General features: G+C 34.2%; 1 protein-coding gene across 11 annotated transcripts in view; it reads left to right on the top strand.

The window, feature by feature from the left end:
- Positions 1 to 14,518, top strand: part of CADPS2 (calcium dependent secretion activator 2) — a 613,932-nt gene that overhangs the window by 580,638 nt on the left and 18,776 nt on the right. For 10 of the 11 annotated variants that reach the window (XM_058297292.2, XM_058297289.2, XM_058297299.2 and 7 more), the window contains one exon: positions 7,226 to 7,333. In XM_058297292.2, coding sequence (XP_058153275.1) covers positions 7,226 to 7,333 — 108 coding nt within the window. Of the gene's footprint in view, positions 1 to 7,225; positions 7,334 to 8,201; positions 8,404 to 14,518 lie in introns of those variants that run through there. The other variant, XM_071215252.1, reaches the window with a different exon arrangement.

Below are 14,518 nucleotides of genomic sequence, written 5' to 3'. Positions count from 1 at the left end.
AAGAAATCCTTCAACCTAACAACAAATAGACAAACAACCCAATTAAAATATGGACAAAAGCCTTGAACAGATATCTCTCCTGAGAAGATATAGAAATGGCCAGAACACATATGAAAAAGTGTTCAAAATCATTAGCCATCAGGGAAATGCACATCAAAACCAAATTGAGATACCATTTCATACCCACTAAAATGGCTGCTTTAAAAAAAAAAAAAGGAAAACAACAAGTGTTGCAGAGGATGCAGAGAAATAGGAACACTCGTTCATTGTTGGTGGCTGTGGCAATGTAAAATGGTGTAGCTGCTGTGGAAGACAGACTTGCCATTCCTCAGAAAGCTAAGAATAGAGCCACCATATTCCCCAGCAAGCCCAGGACTAGATATATATCCAAAAGAACTAAAGCAGGGACTCAAACACATATTTGTACACCCATGTTTATAGTGACATTATTTACAATTGCCAAAAGATGGAAGCAACCCAAGTTTCCATCAACCAATGAATGGAAAAACAAAAGGTGGTATATACATACAGTGGGATATTATTCAGCCCTAAAAATGAAGTCCTGATACACGTGAAAACATATATGAGCCTTGAAGACATCCTGTTGAGTGAAGTAAGCCAGACACAAAAAGAAAAATATTGTATGAGCTCACTGGTTTATGAAACATTTAAAATAAGCAAAGTCATAAGAATTTAGAATGTAGGTTACCAAGGGTTGGGGTGTAGATAGGAAATGAGAAGGCTTAAAATATGGAGTTCCTATTTGGAATGATGAAAATGTTTTGGTAATGGATGGCAATGATGGTAGCACAATATTGTGAATGCAATTAACAGCACTGAAATAGATATCTGAATATGATTAAAAAAGGAAATGTTAGTTTGTTTATATGGTAACAGAATAAAAACCCAAAGTTAGCCATGGGTTTTAATTAATAGTGCAATTATAAAAATGTTTTAACAAATGTTCCACACCAATGCAAGTTGGTGGTGGGATGGTATGTGAGAATCCTGTATTTTGTGCATTATTTTTCTGTAAACCCACAACTTCTCTAATAAAGTAAAAGAGAGCAGAAATATAAATAATAAAAAGGCACAATCAGTTAAGTGGCAGTGGTATTTTCCCTCCTTGTTCCTCTGCTTACTTGCTCCTGATAATTGTTTGTTACTTAGATAAGGTCACCTGAAAGCTCAGTGCCTTACGTCAGAAGGAGAGCCAGGCAGAACGTGGGGAATGGAGCACCTGCCCCCTGGGACATGTTCACCTGGAGAGAGAGAGAAATGTCACCAGGACCAGATTAAGAATCTAATCCTTATAGGAGCAGAGAGGGTTGTGCATTGTGCTTTCCACATGAGTGCTTCGCTTTTCTGTCTATTCCACTGCTTTTCCCTGTCTGGCTCTTCTCTCTTGTATAAGGCAAAGCCATAGACTGCCTCCGGACACTGACATTCTAGCATCCTCAGGCCTCCTTAAGCCAGTTCTTAAAGACTTTAAATTGGTTGAATAAATAAGTTACCATTTGAAGCTAAATAAATGCTAAATGAAATAATACTCAAAGCATTTTACTTTGACTTATTCACATCCTCAGTATAATTCCCATAATCTGCATCATTACCATGGTAGGTAGATGAGGGAAGGGTTAGTGAACATTGTTGTAAATTGAGAGGGTTATTACCTTCATCATCATTTTTATTTTACTCAAGAAAATAATAGCATAAATCTCATATTTGATATCCATGTTAGCACAGACCTTGTTTGGTGCTACTGTAGCGGTAGCTATTCTTCCAAACCCAGAGATGCTGGTGATCCTTATTACAGATTACAAATAGCAAAAAAGATACTAGATGCTCATAGTCTTAAATGGGTAAAGGATAGTAAAAATAAAATTGAGCCTATACATTTCAGTTGAAAATCAGCCTGCCTCTTTCCCTTGAATATTTCAGGCAAATATCTTAAACTATCATTCAATATTCCTTTTAATATTTAAAAAACCTCTTTCCCCAATGATGCAACAATGATTGAATTTACTAAAGCTTATATCAACTGTTTCTAGGCTATGAATACTTAGTTATATCACTACTTAGAGGAATCGTGTGAAGCATTCATGTAAATAGAATGAAAACAATGTGGCAACATAAGTGATAGGAGCATTAGTCATAACAGATTCTGATATCAGATGCTCTCCTAGGAATACAGTAGGAAGTGGCCTTTTACCAACTATACTAACAGGAAGCAGGCAGAAGACCTCATCTAGAGTAAAACTCAGGAGTAATGTGAATCGAAAAAAAAACACCAGACTTAAGACACACATGTTACATGGTCCAGACTTGAAAGGTGTTTTCAAAAGGGCAGGTGTCATTATCTTTAATTTAGAATTTCCTCCTTCCCACTTTAGGTTAAAAATATGCAACAGTGTTAACTAATGGAGTTTTGAATACCATGACACTCGAGAAAGGTGACTTTGTGGCCCTTAAACTGCTTCAAATAATGCTTTGGAATTTTTCTAAAGAACAATGAGAATTCTTTTCATTCATTGTTTTAAAATATCTGATTATCGATTATTACAAAATCTTGAAAAAATCATCTTCTTGTGACTTTTTTTCATTGTTGACAATTCTTTCCCCTTTTTAATGAATTATTCTTCTTCCTATCAGGATTATATAATATTAAATTTGGCATAATTCTAGTCTGAAGGCTTTGCTCTATGTAATTCCCTGGTTTTCTGTGTAAATACAATATGGTTTTTCTACTTTGTAGAAAACCAGGTAAAATATTTGTTTTTGTACAACATATCAAATAGATAAAATTCGAAAAACATAGTCATCATAGGTAAACTCAAACCCTTTTCTATTTTTTAAGTGTTTGAGAGCACTTGATTTATTTAAACTACACCAAATACTTTCAGAAAGTTTAAGAACATTTTTACTCAAATATGAAAATATAGAAATAGACTCAAATGACAAAGTAATAAAGTATATCTTAAACAGTGAAAGAAAAAAAAAATGTTTTAACAATGCCTGGGATAAATTGTCTGTATAACTATGACTTATGTTCCCTGATGATCGGTTATAAACTATTACCGAATCTTAAATACCAGAACTGATATACAAATTATTTCTACTACAATTTCAAGTATAGAAGGTATGTTATTATTTTAAATCTTATAAGATCCTCTTTTTTCCCTCAAATGGTAATGGATGATTAGACGCAGGTATTTCATTTACAAAGCATGTAGATGACCATAAATCAGGATGTCACAGTTCTACTCTTTTCTGCTTTTCTAGGTTATAAGAAGTGTACTTTTAAATTAAGTCAGTTATACGCCAGCTTCTAGTTAATCTTTGAGACTGGAATAGTACATTTGAAAATCTGTCTTCTTGTTAAATAGGCACTATGACAGTGTTTTCCTAGTGTATTGTTAACCTCCAGTGGAAGGTTAAGCGGCTTCTTCTGTATCTGAATCTGTTGCTGTGAAAAATGACTGCAGCATCGCACCCACCTATCTATGAATGGTGAAAGGGAAGACTTGCACCTGTGGGATTAGGTGTAGCAGCAGGAAGTAAGAGCATTTACAGCATATAATTAACAAGGAATTTATTTTTATTTTTTTAAAAAGCATATTCATATCGCTATGTTAACTAGTGATTAATACTTGAAAAAATTTACTGGGGTTTGCACCCTTACTTAAACTTATGCACTCTGGTTTTTTTGTTTGTTTGTTTGTTTTTGATCACTAATACAACAAAGAGCAGAATTTCATTTCCTGGTATATTTATTGGTTTTCTTTATGCTCATGGGGGAAATTTATAGTTTTTGTGTACATTTACTATAACTTTGGTAGTCAAATTCTGTTATTTTCTGAATCAAGTTAGAAGTAATTGAAGAACTATTTTGTTTTGGGATTTGCTATATTAAATAAAATGGAGAAGCCAATGTTTAGTGAACTGAAGATTTCAGAGGTTTCAATAGAAGTACAAAAAATAGTTTGCTCTTTCTCAATAGTATTTAATATATAGTGTGGTTGCATTGTGGTTTTTAATGGCTTTTCTTATATTTGTTAAGAAAACTATAATTTGATTACCAATTTTAAAAATATTTCTAACTATAGCTCTCTAGACTGCCATATTCTTGATAAAAACTCATCAAAATCCACAGCAGCTGAAGTTGAACAGGTCAGTCCTTCGATAGAGTTGATAAGAACCTGCTTGTATCAGATTTTGTAGCAATATTCTGTCTCTCTAATGCAATTACATGCATTCTTTTCAGTTAATGCAAAAACAAAAAACAAAAACTTAAAATGTACTTGGTTTATTTAACTAAACTTCATTTCCTAATAAGATAACATTTAATAATGGAATTAGATGCAGTCACTTTCAGAGTGTGCAAATTTTCTAGCCTTAAAACAATCTTAACACAAAGGAGCACTGAACCAGTGATAATGTCTTCTATCCAAGCACATTTGTACTGGAAGTAGAAACTGTTTAAAAGGAAAATTACATCTTTTTCAGCAATTTATCAGAGATAATTACCCTTCATACACTAAAGGAAGGATAAAGTGTTTTTAGAAACTACAATTCTAATTGGTAAATGTCACCAGCTGTTGCAGTTACTCTTACTTGTGTATATTCTTTTAATTATTATAGTCTCATGCCACAAGCTACATGAAAATATATTCACTAGGTGTGAAATTCCCATATGTCACAGTTTCAAGAATAGGTAAACAGCTCAAAGATAAAGAAAGAAATAATGCTAATGAGGAATATAAGAATTCTAGGTTTTCTTTTCCAGGCAAGTGGGCCCTAATTTGCCAACAGCAGAGAAAATGTATTTTCAGGGGGAAAAAAAAATGGAAAAAAGAAGGAAATAATGAAAGAAAGAAAGAGAAAGAGAAAAGCAGGATTTAATTTGTTTAAATAAACTTTTAAATGGGCTTTACCTCACACCCGCATCCAGAGATTCTTAATTCCTTAGAAAGTTGTAGAACTGTCTCTGCTTACAAATTTCAGCATTAAATCCCTTGGATATGCCAATAGGGAACAACATTTATTTTCTTTTAGGCTTAAAACTGAAAAGTGTTAGCTTTAGATTGTGAAGGATAAACTCTTCATGTACAACGTTTCATGTTTAATGTTATTTTGAAAGCGATCAATGTAACAGAAAAGAAATTACCTTAGAGTCTATAGATGTTTAAAGTCATTATTTACCAGTCCTCCAGGCTGTAATTTACTTTCTACTCAATCTGATGGATTAAGTGAGTGACTGGATTAAACTTCTAAGCATAGTTTTCCTTTGAAATGTGGAAATAAAAGTGGGGTTGGGTTGGAAGAAGTGGTGGAGAAGGCAAGCGTCTCATCTGTCTATTCTCCCCAACTCCCTTGGTATCAGATATAGCATAGCATCTTGTTTCCAAGCACCTGACTGAAACCCAGATGCTGTGTTAACTTGTTATTATGTATAGAAGACTGTCCTCATGTCATTTTCATTCTATGGCAGTGTGTTTTCTTACTGTGATCGTTTCCGTTGTTTTGACAAAGTTTGAGAGACACGGAGAGAAATACTTATCCTATGGGTTAGTTATCAAGTATTAAAACTTTTATTTTTGTACAATTCCCCATGGTTCTTCACGGGAAAACAGATGTATAACCCTCTCTCCCCCAAAAAAGGAAACAACCTAGATTTCTACTGATTAACCACAAGGATTAACTTTTGAATTAACTTTCAAATATTGCTTATGAGAATTGTGCAGAAAATAGTGAAGAAATTATTTTAGTAAGCTGCCTTCCTTAGTTTTGGAATATATTACCTACATTGTATATAGATGCTCTTAGAAAAAAAGAGCAGTGAAGAAACTTATATAAATATTAATAGTTGTTTTAAATTATAACTACTTCCTGTTACATCATTGTTATGTTTGAAAGGATCCTTGAATTGATGGTAAATAGTAATACATCATGTTATACATAATTTCATTATGGTATAGAAAATATACCCAACACCCCCACCAAAATAATGGCAAAAACTTTCATCCTTCATTTAAAGAAAATGTTTTACTATTCCCATCATCACTCAAATGTGTTCCTTCATTTTCCATCAGTAATAGTAGGTTAATGACTATCCTCTTTCACTTAACTTCCTTGAAATATTTACTTATGCAAAATGAGTCTACTGGCCAAGGTTATGCATGCAATCTATAGATATGGAATGATGCAAGGCTATTTTGGCTTATTTGGACATCACTTTTACCATTTTGTTCTTATTAATGCCATACTCTAATAAAATAGCACAATGCACATTATGAATCAAACCCAGGTGTAGATAATGCAAATAAGTTTTTTCACTGACTAGTCCAGCTATATGAAACTCAAAAAAGCTAAAGATAAGTCTAGAAGGAAAACTCTTTAGCAGCCATTTAGTTATAGGTTTTTCCCTTCCTAGTACTCACTTTGTAGAATCTTTAGCAAGAAGGATTTACAGTATTAATTACCCTAACTCTAACATTAGAAAACACCAAACATTAGACAACTTTTGAAAGTTATCTAATCAGCACTTTTGGCTCTTCATAGGAGAATAATATAACAATATTCTTATTATGTGTGTTTCTGAAACCCTTGAGTTGTATTGATGAATACTAATGATTAGAAGCAATGGATAATTCACAAAATATTTATCGTTTACTTTATAATACAATAAATGTTTGACTGATATTTTCCTAATCATGTTTTACAGGTTAATACAAAAATTAGTTTGTATTCCTTAAGCACCCGTAGTGATAGAGGGAGACTACCCAGGAGAAACTAACATTGTTTGTCTTGAATATTAGGAATAATCCAACCAGCGATGATCAAAAATAAACTTTTTCTGCAATTAGGAAATGACATGTAGGGAAATTTTGAAAGCTCCATTTATGTATTCTGCTTGGCATATTAACATTTCAAGATAGCCTTTAAAAAAAAATACCCATTGAATTATATCCACCATTTTCTAATCATTTTGATAATGATGAAGAACTATAACCTCAAGTTATTGACATCAGTCATAAACTGTCTTATTCTTTTAATTACGAAATTTCCTGAAGGTGGTCATTAATTGATTTGGTCTTGAGCATATTTTACTAGTGTAATTTTCAAAAATGATACAGTGAATAATTTTCCAGAGTTGTGATTAAATAACACTTTTACAACCAAGACCTGATGTCATTTTATTCCCCATTCTTTTCTTTCACAACAGAAACCAGGAATGGATCTGGCAGATACCTACATTATGTTTGTTCGGCAAAACCAGGATATTCTTCGAGAAAAGATCAATGAAGAAATGTATATAGAAAAGTTATTTGATGTAAGTAATTACCCTTGCAAGGCATGATGACACTGCAGATATACCACAAAAGAAGAGATGACATTTTGATGGCAAGGCCGACTCTTCCTTTCATATCTTTTTGTTCTGTGCAGCCAATATAGATCATTTTTATATATCTTTGACTGCTGAGGGAAGCTTTATCTTATATATCTTTGCTGAGGGAAGCTTTAATTGGCTTCCTTTTCTACGTTAAAACTGTCACTGTTAGAATAAGAGTCTCAAAACCATCTACGGTTAATTTTAACAAGATGATAATCATTTTACCATGGTGTACAGTGTCATTTCCTTTGCTTATGCAGCATTCTGTGAACAGAATCATATTGTAATGGATCTGGCCCCTACTATAAAAGTTTTCTTGTTTAAAAATGAATATAATATTCTTCAGTTAAAGAAATAAGCTGTAGTGAAGCCAAATATCTGCCACTCTGCTCTTCTTGAACATTTTTATCTCGATTTACAGTATTGTTGTATGCTAAGAGAGATGATATTACAGTTTTATCAGTACTCAAGTCTCCACATAAGCATGGTGCCGCCTAGAAATGGAGGGTTGTGGTTTTATGGGTACCCTGATTATCAGGTTTCATTTATTGAATATCTGTAAAGAAAACTAAGAGAGCAGTCCATTTAAATAACAATGCCATTCATTTATAATTATTTAACAGTCAGTTCAAAGGGAATGGTACTTTGCTTGTGACATAGCTTTGCCTCATTCAGTCCAATGCTGATTCTAAAATGTAATATTTGCTTTGAAGCATATTTATTTGTGTACATCTTCTCTGCATTTTAGAAATGGTTTTCTGGCAGTTTTGTTTAATTATGCAAGTTACTGCAAATGTTTTCATAACAGCAATTCACGGGCTTCATGGTGACACTTCAGCTGTGGCAGTTACAGAAGGTCCCGTGACATCATCATCTCCACCATGGTCTATGTCAGTGTTCACCATTTGTCAGATTGGGTGCTTGAAATGAGTCTTACTTTCTTACTTTATGTTTCTAGCCTCTACCCAGGCTGTTTTATAATAAAAGTATCATCTGTTTTAATAAGCTAAGTGTTAATATGTGTGAAAAGAATGATTTCCTAAAAGCTTTGATGCCCTGCAGGGGAAAAAAATTATCATCCATCCAGCTGGCTCTCCTACAAAATACTGAAACCATATTAGCAACTTCTGCTTCCATTTGGTATTGCTCTGAATTTACAAGCATATGTTTCATTTCCAAGTTCGCTTTTCCTTTTTTTTTTTTTTTTGCTTATGTGGTGATTTTCAAAAAAGTTGAACAGAAAAACAAAGTTGAGTCGATGTTATTTTCATATATTTCCTCTTAGTATAAGTAAAGCACATATTCTATGGTGAAAAATAAAAGTAGAGTCATTCTAGATGTAGACAGTGTAGATAGATTTGTTGCTGTATGTGTGTGGGTATGCGTGTGCATGTGTTTTCCTGGCCTCTGTGTGACCTACTCTTCGTGACCTACTCACTGCACAGCTTAACCATTCTTGCTATCAGTTCATAACTAAGCTGGAATTTATTCTCCTTACAGATAACCCCATTTGAATTCCTCTTCATTAATAAAACTTTCTTTTGAAAATTTGTGTTGTTGTGTGACAACAGTAACAAATGGAATTTAAAAGTATCCAAGAAAGCCAACATTAAAATTCTGCACTAATATAGTTATCCTGGCTATGCATACTTTCCTTTTGATCCTAAATATATGCCATGGCTATGGGTTTGCTTCTAAAAGGAGTCCTTGACAAGTCACCATTCTGTTTTGGTCATACCCACACTCGAATGCTAGACTTCTTATTTGTAAAATAGTTGTAATGTCCTTAAATATTCTAATATTTTAAGTTGCGTGCTTTATTACTATAATTAAAAAGAAAAAGTAGACCCTAGTTCTACTGATATGTCACTAACAATAACATATAAGAGGGGGTACTAAGAGTCCCTAATTAGTCAAGACTGAATTTGCCTCAATTACAGTAAGTAAATGAGAGGTTATCAAGTATGTGTTGAAAGTAGAATGTGTGTCGTAAGCAACAGATCATTATTGAAAGGCATTATGTAATTATTGAAAATCTACTTGGCTAGAGCTTAAAATAATATTGTTAGGTCAAGAAACAGTTGAAAATAATGACCCTACAAATATTGTTAGCAACCTTAGCATGTTATAGATAAAAGATTGAAGAGAACAATTTTATCCATGCATCATGACAAACTTTTGCTATGCCAATTAGAATATTTCATGAATTAGTAAATGATGCTCCTAACATCAGATGCAGAAGAAGTGAAACACACACACACATACACACTCAAAAACATAATTCAGTGAGTTAACTGAATTCAGTGAATTAACTCAGATAAGAGTACAGGGGCTAGTTTCTACTTAAGAATTATATGCTTTTTACCCTGATGAAATGCCACAGTGAGCAATAGAGTACATAAAACAGTCCACAAAACAGATATTCATCTAGCCCCCAGTATCAACACTCTGAAAAAGAGCCCATAGAGTTTACTAAATTATCCTCCTTCAGGATGTTGCCCTACCCATGGAAAAGGCTATTCAGAAGTCCATGGAACTTTCCCTGAGAATAGTAACTAACTACATCTGGTGTCTCTTGCCTCTAAAACTTTTTGAACAGTTAAACATCTTAATGGTTCCTGATTTTTGTGATTAAATACCCTAGAGTTTAGTTTAAATGATTGTATAGTTTGCTCAGGCAGAAGAAATGACCACTACCTTAGATTAGTGCCCACTGTTTGGGGGATGCATCTAGGAATGGCAGTGGCACCCCCTAGAGTTGTCAAAGTGCAACCTCCAAGCCACATGCCATGACTCTGGTTCCTGCGATTCTGCCCTGGTATTATTGCTATTTCACCCTCCACAGCAAAGTATTAAAGAGGAAGATGGTTAAACTCTGTATTACCTTATAGACCCTAAATGGGATCATCTTAGACATTTGCATCAAATCTAAAAATATTATAATTAAAAGTATTTTTGTAAATAAAAGGTAGTATTGGGACAAATACCACAACTTTTTGCTTTACTTCATAAGTGGATAAATTTATAAAATATTTTTCCCCAAGAGACATTATTGACTAGAAATAGAAATAGGTTCACAAAAGTCTAAATGAGTGAATGATAGATCCATGCTCTAACCAGAGGGGAGTTATGGGTATAAGGCACATCTTTAATCTTCTAAAATTGTAATGATAATGATAATGATGGTATAATAATAATTAATAATAGCCATTGCCACCACCACTACCATTTCCTGGCCCTCTGCATGTGCCAGCAATTGTGATAGATATATCATTTTCAGCCTCTGGACTAGATGCCATTAACCCCATGTTATCCTTATTTCCCAGTTAAGGAATTTCCCATTCGGAGAAGATAAGTGATTGTAAAGTTTTGAAACAACTTTGAAACTGTGTCTTTTTAGTTAACAAAACTTGAAACTTCTAATTGTATTATTGGGAGATCCTGAGACCTGGGTTCCAATCACAGTTCTGCCATTATTATCTGAGTGAGTTTTGAGGAGTTGGGTGGTGATCTGCTTAAACCTCAATTTTATTAGTATATGCAAATAGAAGAAGTTGGTCTAGAACTACAGATGTTTTCTGAAATCCCTTCCAGATTTAAAACCAGTGATATTTTAAATTTAATTTTAGCCGTGGGAATAGAAGATATTGGGTTGGTTACAAGGTGAATCTTGCATCCCAGGGGGCAATTCTTAAACTTTTTTGTGATAACCACATAAAAGCAGTATGTCCCAACCAAGAAGCAATAGCAAATGCAGTAGATAAGAAAGTTGAAAGCAGATTCTATATTAAAAAGAATAGCTCTGCCATATGACATTCTGTGCATGTGCTACCAAGGTTCCAAACCCCAAATTTAGACAAATATTACAACTCTTATATTCTATATTCCTGTTAAGTATTTCCAGGTGGCCAGAGGACATTTTAAGCAGATGCTGTCCCTGCCAATCAAGTGGTCACTTATACACATTCTAAGTTTGTCATTTGCATGTTACATTTACTTGCTCACTAAGAAAACAAAGTGTTTTATCTGGGTAAGAAAAAGCTAAAGGAAGTTCTCTTAGAGTAGGAGAAATCATGAATTCGCCAAAAGGTTTATTTTGGCTTTGTAGGCAATCTATCTTATACAGTGTCCTTTTTCTTACGAATAAAACATCATTGCAAGTAGCCTTCTAAAATTATTTATCAAAATTCTATCTTCAGCTTGTCTAGTCCCAGTATAAAAGTATGACAAAGATTTTCTAATTCTTTTCTTCAAAGATTATTTATTTCTCTCCCCTTCCCCAGCACCCCCCCCCCCAGTTGTCTGCTCTCTGTGACCATTCACTGTTCTTCTGTGACCACTTCTATCCTTATCAGTGGCACCAGGAATCTGTGTTTCTTTTTGTTGTATTATCTTTTGTCAGCTCTCTGTGTGTGCAGCTTGGGCAGGCTGCACTTCCTTTCGCATAGGGCGGGTCTCCTTATGGGGCACACTCCTTGCGCGTGGGGCTCCCCTATGTGGGGGACACCCCTGCGTGGCACGGCACTCCTTGCACACATCGGCACTGCACATGGGCCAGCTCCACAAGGGTCAAGGAGGCCCGGGGTTTGAACCACAGACCTCCCATGTGGTAGGCAGACGCCCTATCCATTGGGCCAAGTCCGCTTCCCAATTTTCTAAATCTTAAGTTCCATATTTATTTTCCATGCAGAGTGGCTCCCCATACTCTCAGGTTTTATAGCAGGGACACAGCATGGTGCCCATGTCCAGGAGAAAGGATGGACACATTCCTGGAGAGCTCAAATCTCTGGGCTGGAAAATGGTGGTGTTCTAGTAGTTGAAACTGACACCTAAGTAATTGTTTCAAGGGCACCTTCTGCAGTGGTTTCCTAATGTCTAAGAATGTTACACAAAAAAAAATAAAAAATTTAAAAAAATTTTAAAAAAAGAATGTTACAATCCCAAGGAAATGGCATTGACTGAAACACATCTCTAACTCTGGAATGGACACTAAACATACCTAACTCTCTAAACTTTTGTACATTTACTGGGCATTGCCCATCTTGAGTCCCTTTGAAACAATCTCATTTTAGCTCTGTTGTTGCTAAAGACACATCAGGGTGCAGTATTTAATTGGTAAATCATGCAGATTAAACATTCTCTTGCGTTATAAACTGATTAAATATTTAATTGTTGAGTTTCAGCTCAGCAAGATTTTTTTTAAATATTATTATGATATCTTGTAAAATTAAAAGTAATTCTTTAAATGATAGTTAATCAGTTATACTCAGCCAAACAGTGTTTTATAACAGATTAATTTTTTAGGACTTCCCATGAAAAGAATTCTTACTTTCCAGTAAAGAAACTCAAAACTAAATATGTTAAGTAAAATTGACATAAAACTATCTAAATAGGTTAAGTAGCCATTTAAAGATATGTTAAGATGAAATGAAAAAAATTAGAAATATTGCAAGTGAACATGCTCCTCAAAATGAAACTAATTTTAAATATTTTTTCTAAGATTTATTTTTATTTATTTATTCCCTCCCACCCTTTTGTTTTGTGCTCGCTTTCTGCTCTCCATGTCCATTTGCTGTGTGCCTCCCTGTGTCTGCTTTTCTTCTCTTTAGGAGGCACTGGGAACCAAACCTGGGACCTCCCATGTGGGAGAGAGGTGCTCAATCACTTGAGCCACCTCAGTTCCCTGCTTTGTTATGTCTCTCGTTGTCTTTCCTCTTTATGTCTCCTTGTCGCATCATATTGTTGCATCAACTCACCACGCCTGCCCGTGGTACAAGCTCACTGTCTTACTGGTCTTCTCCAGACTGCGCTGGGAACCACACCTGGGACCTCTCATGTGGTAGGCAGAAGCTCAGTGTCTTGAGCCACATGTGCTTCCCCTAATTTTAAATTTTATGCTCTTTTTTGTCTTTAAACTCTCAAATAAGGAGGGAAATGCTCAAATTATTTGAGTTTAGTGTTCAAATTTTTTGATGCAAGAGTTTATTCATCCTTAGTAAGATCAACACTGCTATTCTCAACTTATTTGAATATTTACTTTTTTATGTTGGCTTTCCAAGAATATTTGGAATCAGCAAAACATGGATAAGAACAACTAAATAAAACTTTCATTGCACAATACATACTTTATAAAGTTAAATGAATAATTTTTGCTGGATAAATTGTTTAATCCAAATAATTTGAGACAATAAAATCATTGTCATTTTCTTCATGAACTGTAGAAAAATACATGACTGAGGAAAAGTCACCAATAATTCTGTACAGATGCCTACCAAGAAAAGGGAAAGTTTTCCAACCATTCATCTCCTGGGGAGAAGTCCTTTCCCTCACAGGTGGAACTCTACTTCAAACATTTTCACTCTTCCTTCACAGCTGACATATGAATACCTTTTCATCAAATAGGGTTCTTACATAAGATCCTTTAATGTCACTAGAGTCTTTGAGGTTTTTTGTTTCTTTGTTTCAAAACATTGAAATATTTTAAAGTTTCTTCATCCAGCTTACAATTTGTTATGAGGAATAGGTGTAATACTATAATTATTTGCAACTTTTAACACTGAAAACTTCCATCGAGATGGTTTTCTTTTTCTTTTTTTCCTCGTATATGATTTCTATGCAGGTACATCAAATGTCATTGCTCTGGTAGGTTGAACATAGCATACTATATACATCCATTGTGTGTATTTAGAGCTGACCATCTACTTTTTCCATCATATTCTTTGGATTAGTTTCTCTGTGTTTACAATCAGTCTTCTGTATTAGGAAAGTACATTGGAACCCATTAAGATGGAAGCTGCACAGACTGTCCTTGTCTTTTTGCATTTCTTATGGATAATATAATAGATATATTCTTATATATATGGATGATGATTTAAAAATAGCAGCTTTCCTCTTTTCAGTGATTTCACTTTCAAATGACTAAACAGTTGTTATATACACCACATAAATTATTATACATTCCCACTACAGAGGTATTTTCTGTTTCTTTAGTTTTCTTTCTATATGAAAAGTACTCAAATATAAAACATTTACTCTCGGCCCCTTATACTCAACCATAATTTTCATGTCAACACTCAAATGCTATTATCATTCCCATGTCATTACCATTACTTTCCTGTCCCATCA

The sequence above is a fragment of the Dasypus novemcinctus genome, chromosome 5 (genome assembly GCF_030445035.2).
Source record: "Dasypus novemcinctus isolate mDasNov1 chromosome 5, mDasNov1.1.hap2, whole genome shotgun sequence".
In the NCBI taxonomy this organism is placed as follows: Eukaryota; Metazoa; Chordata; class Mammalia; order Cingulata; family Dasypodidae; genus Dasypus; species Dasypus novemcinctus.
Note: the sequence above shows the minus strand (reverse complement) of the source record. Positions and strands in the feature narration are given on the sequence as shown.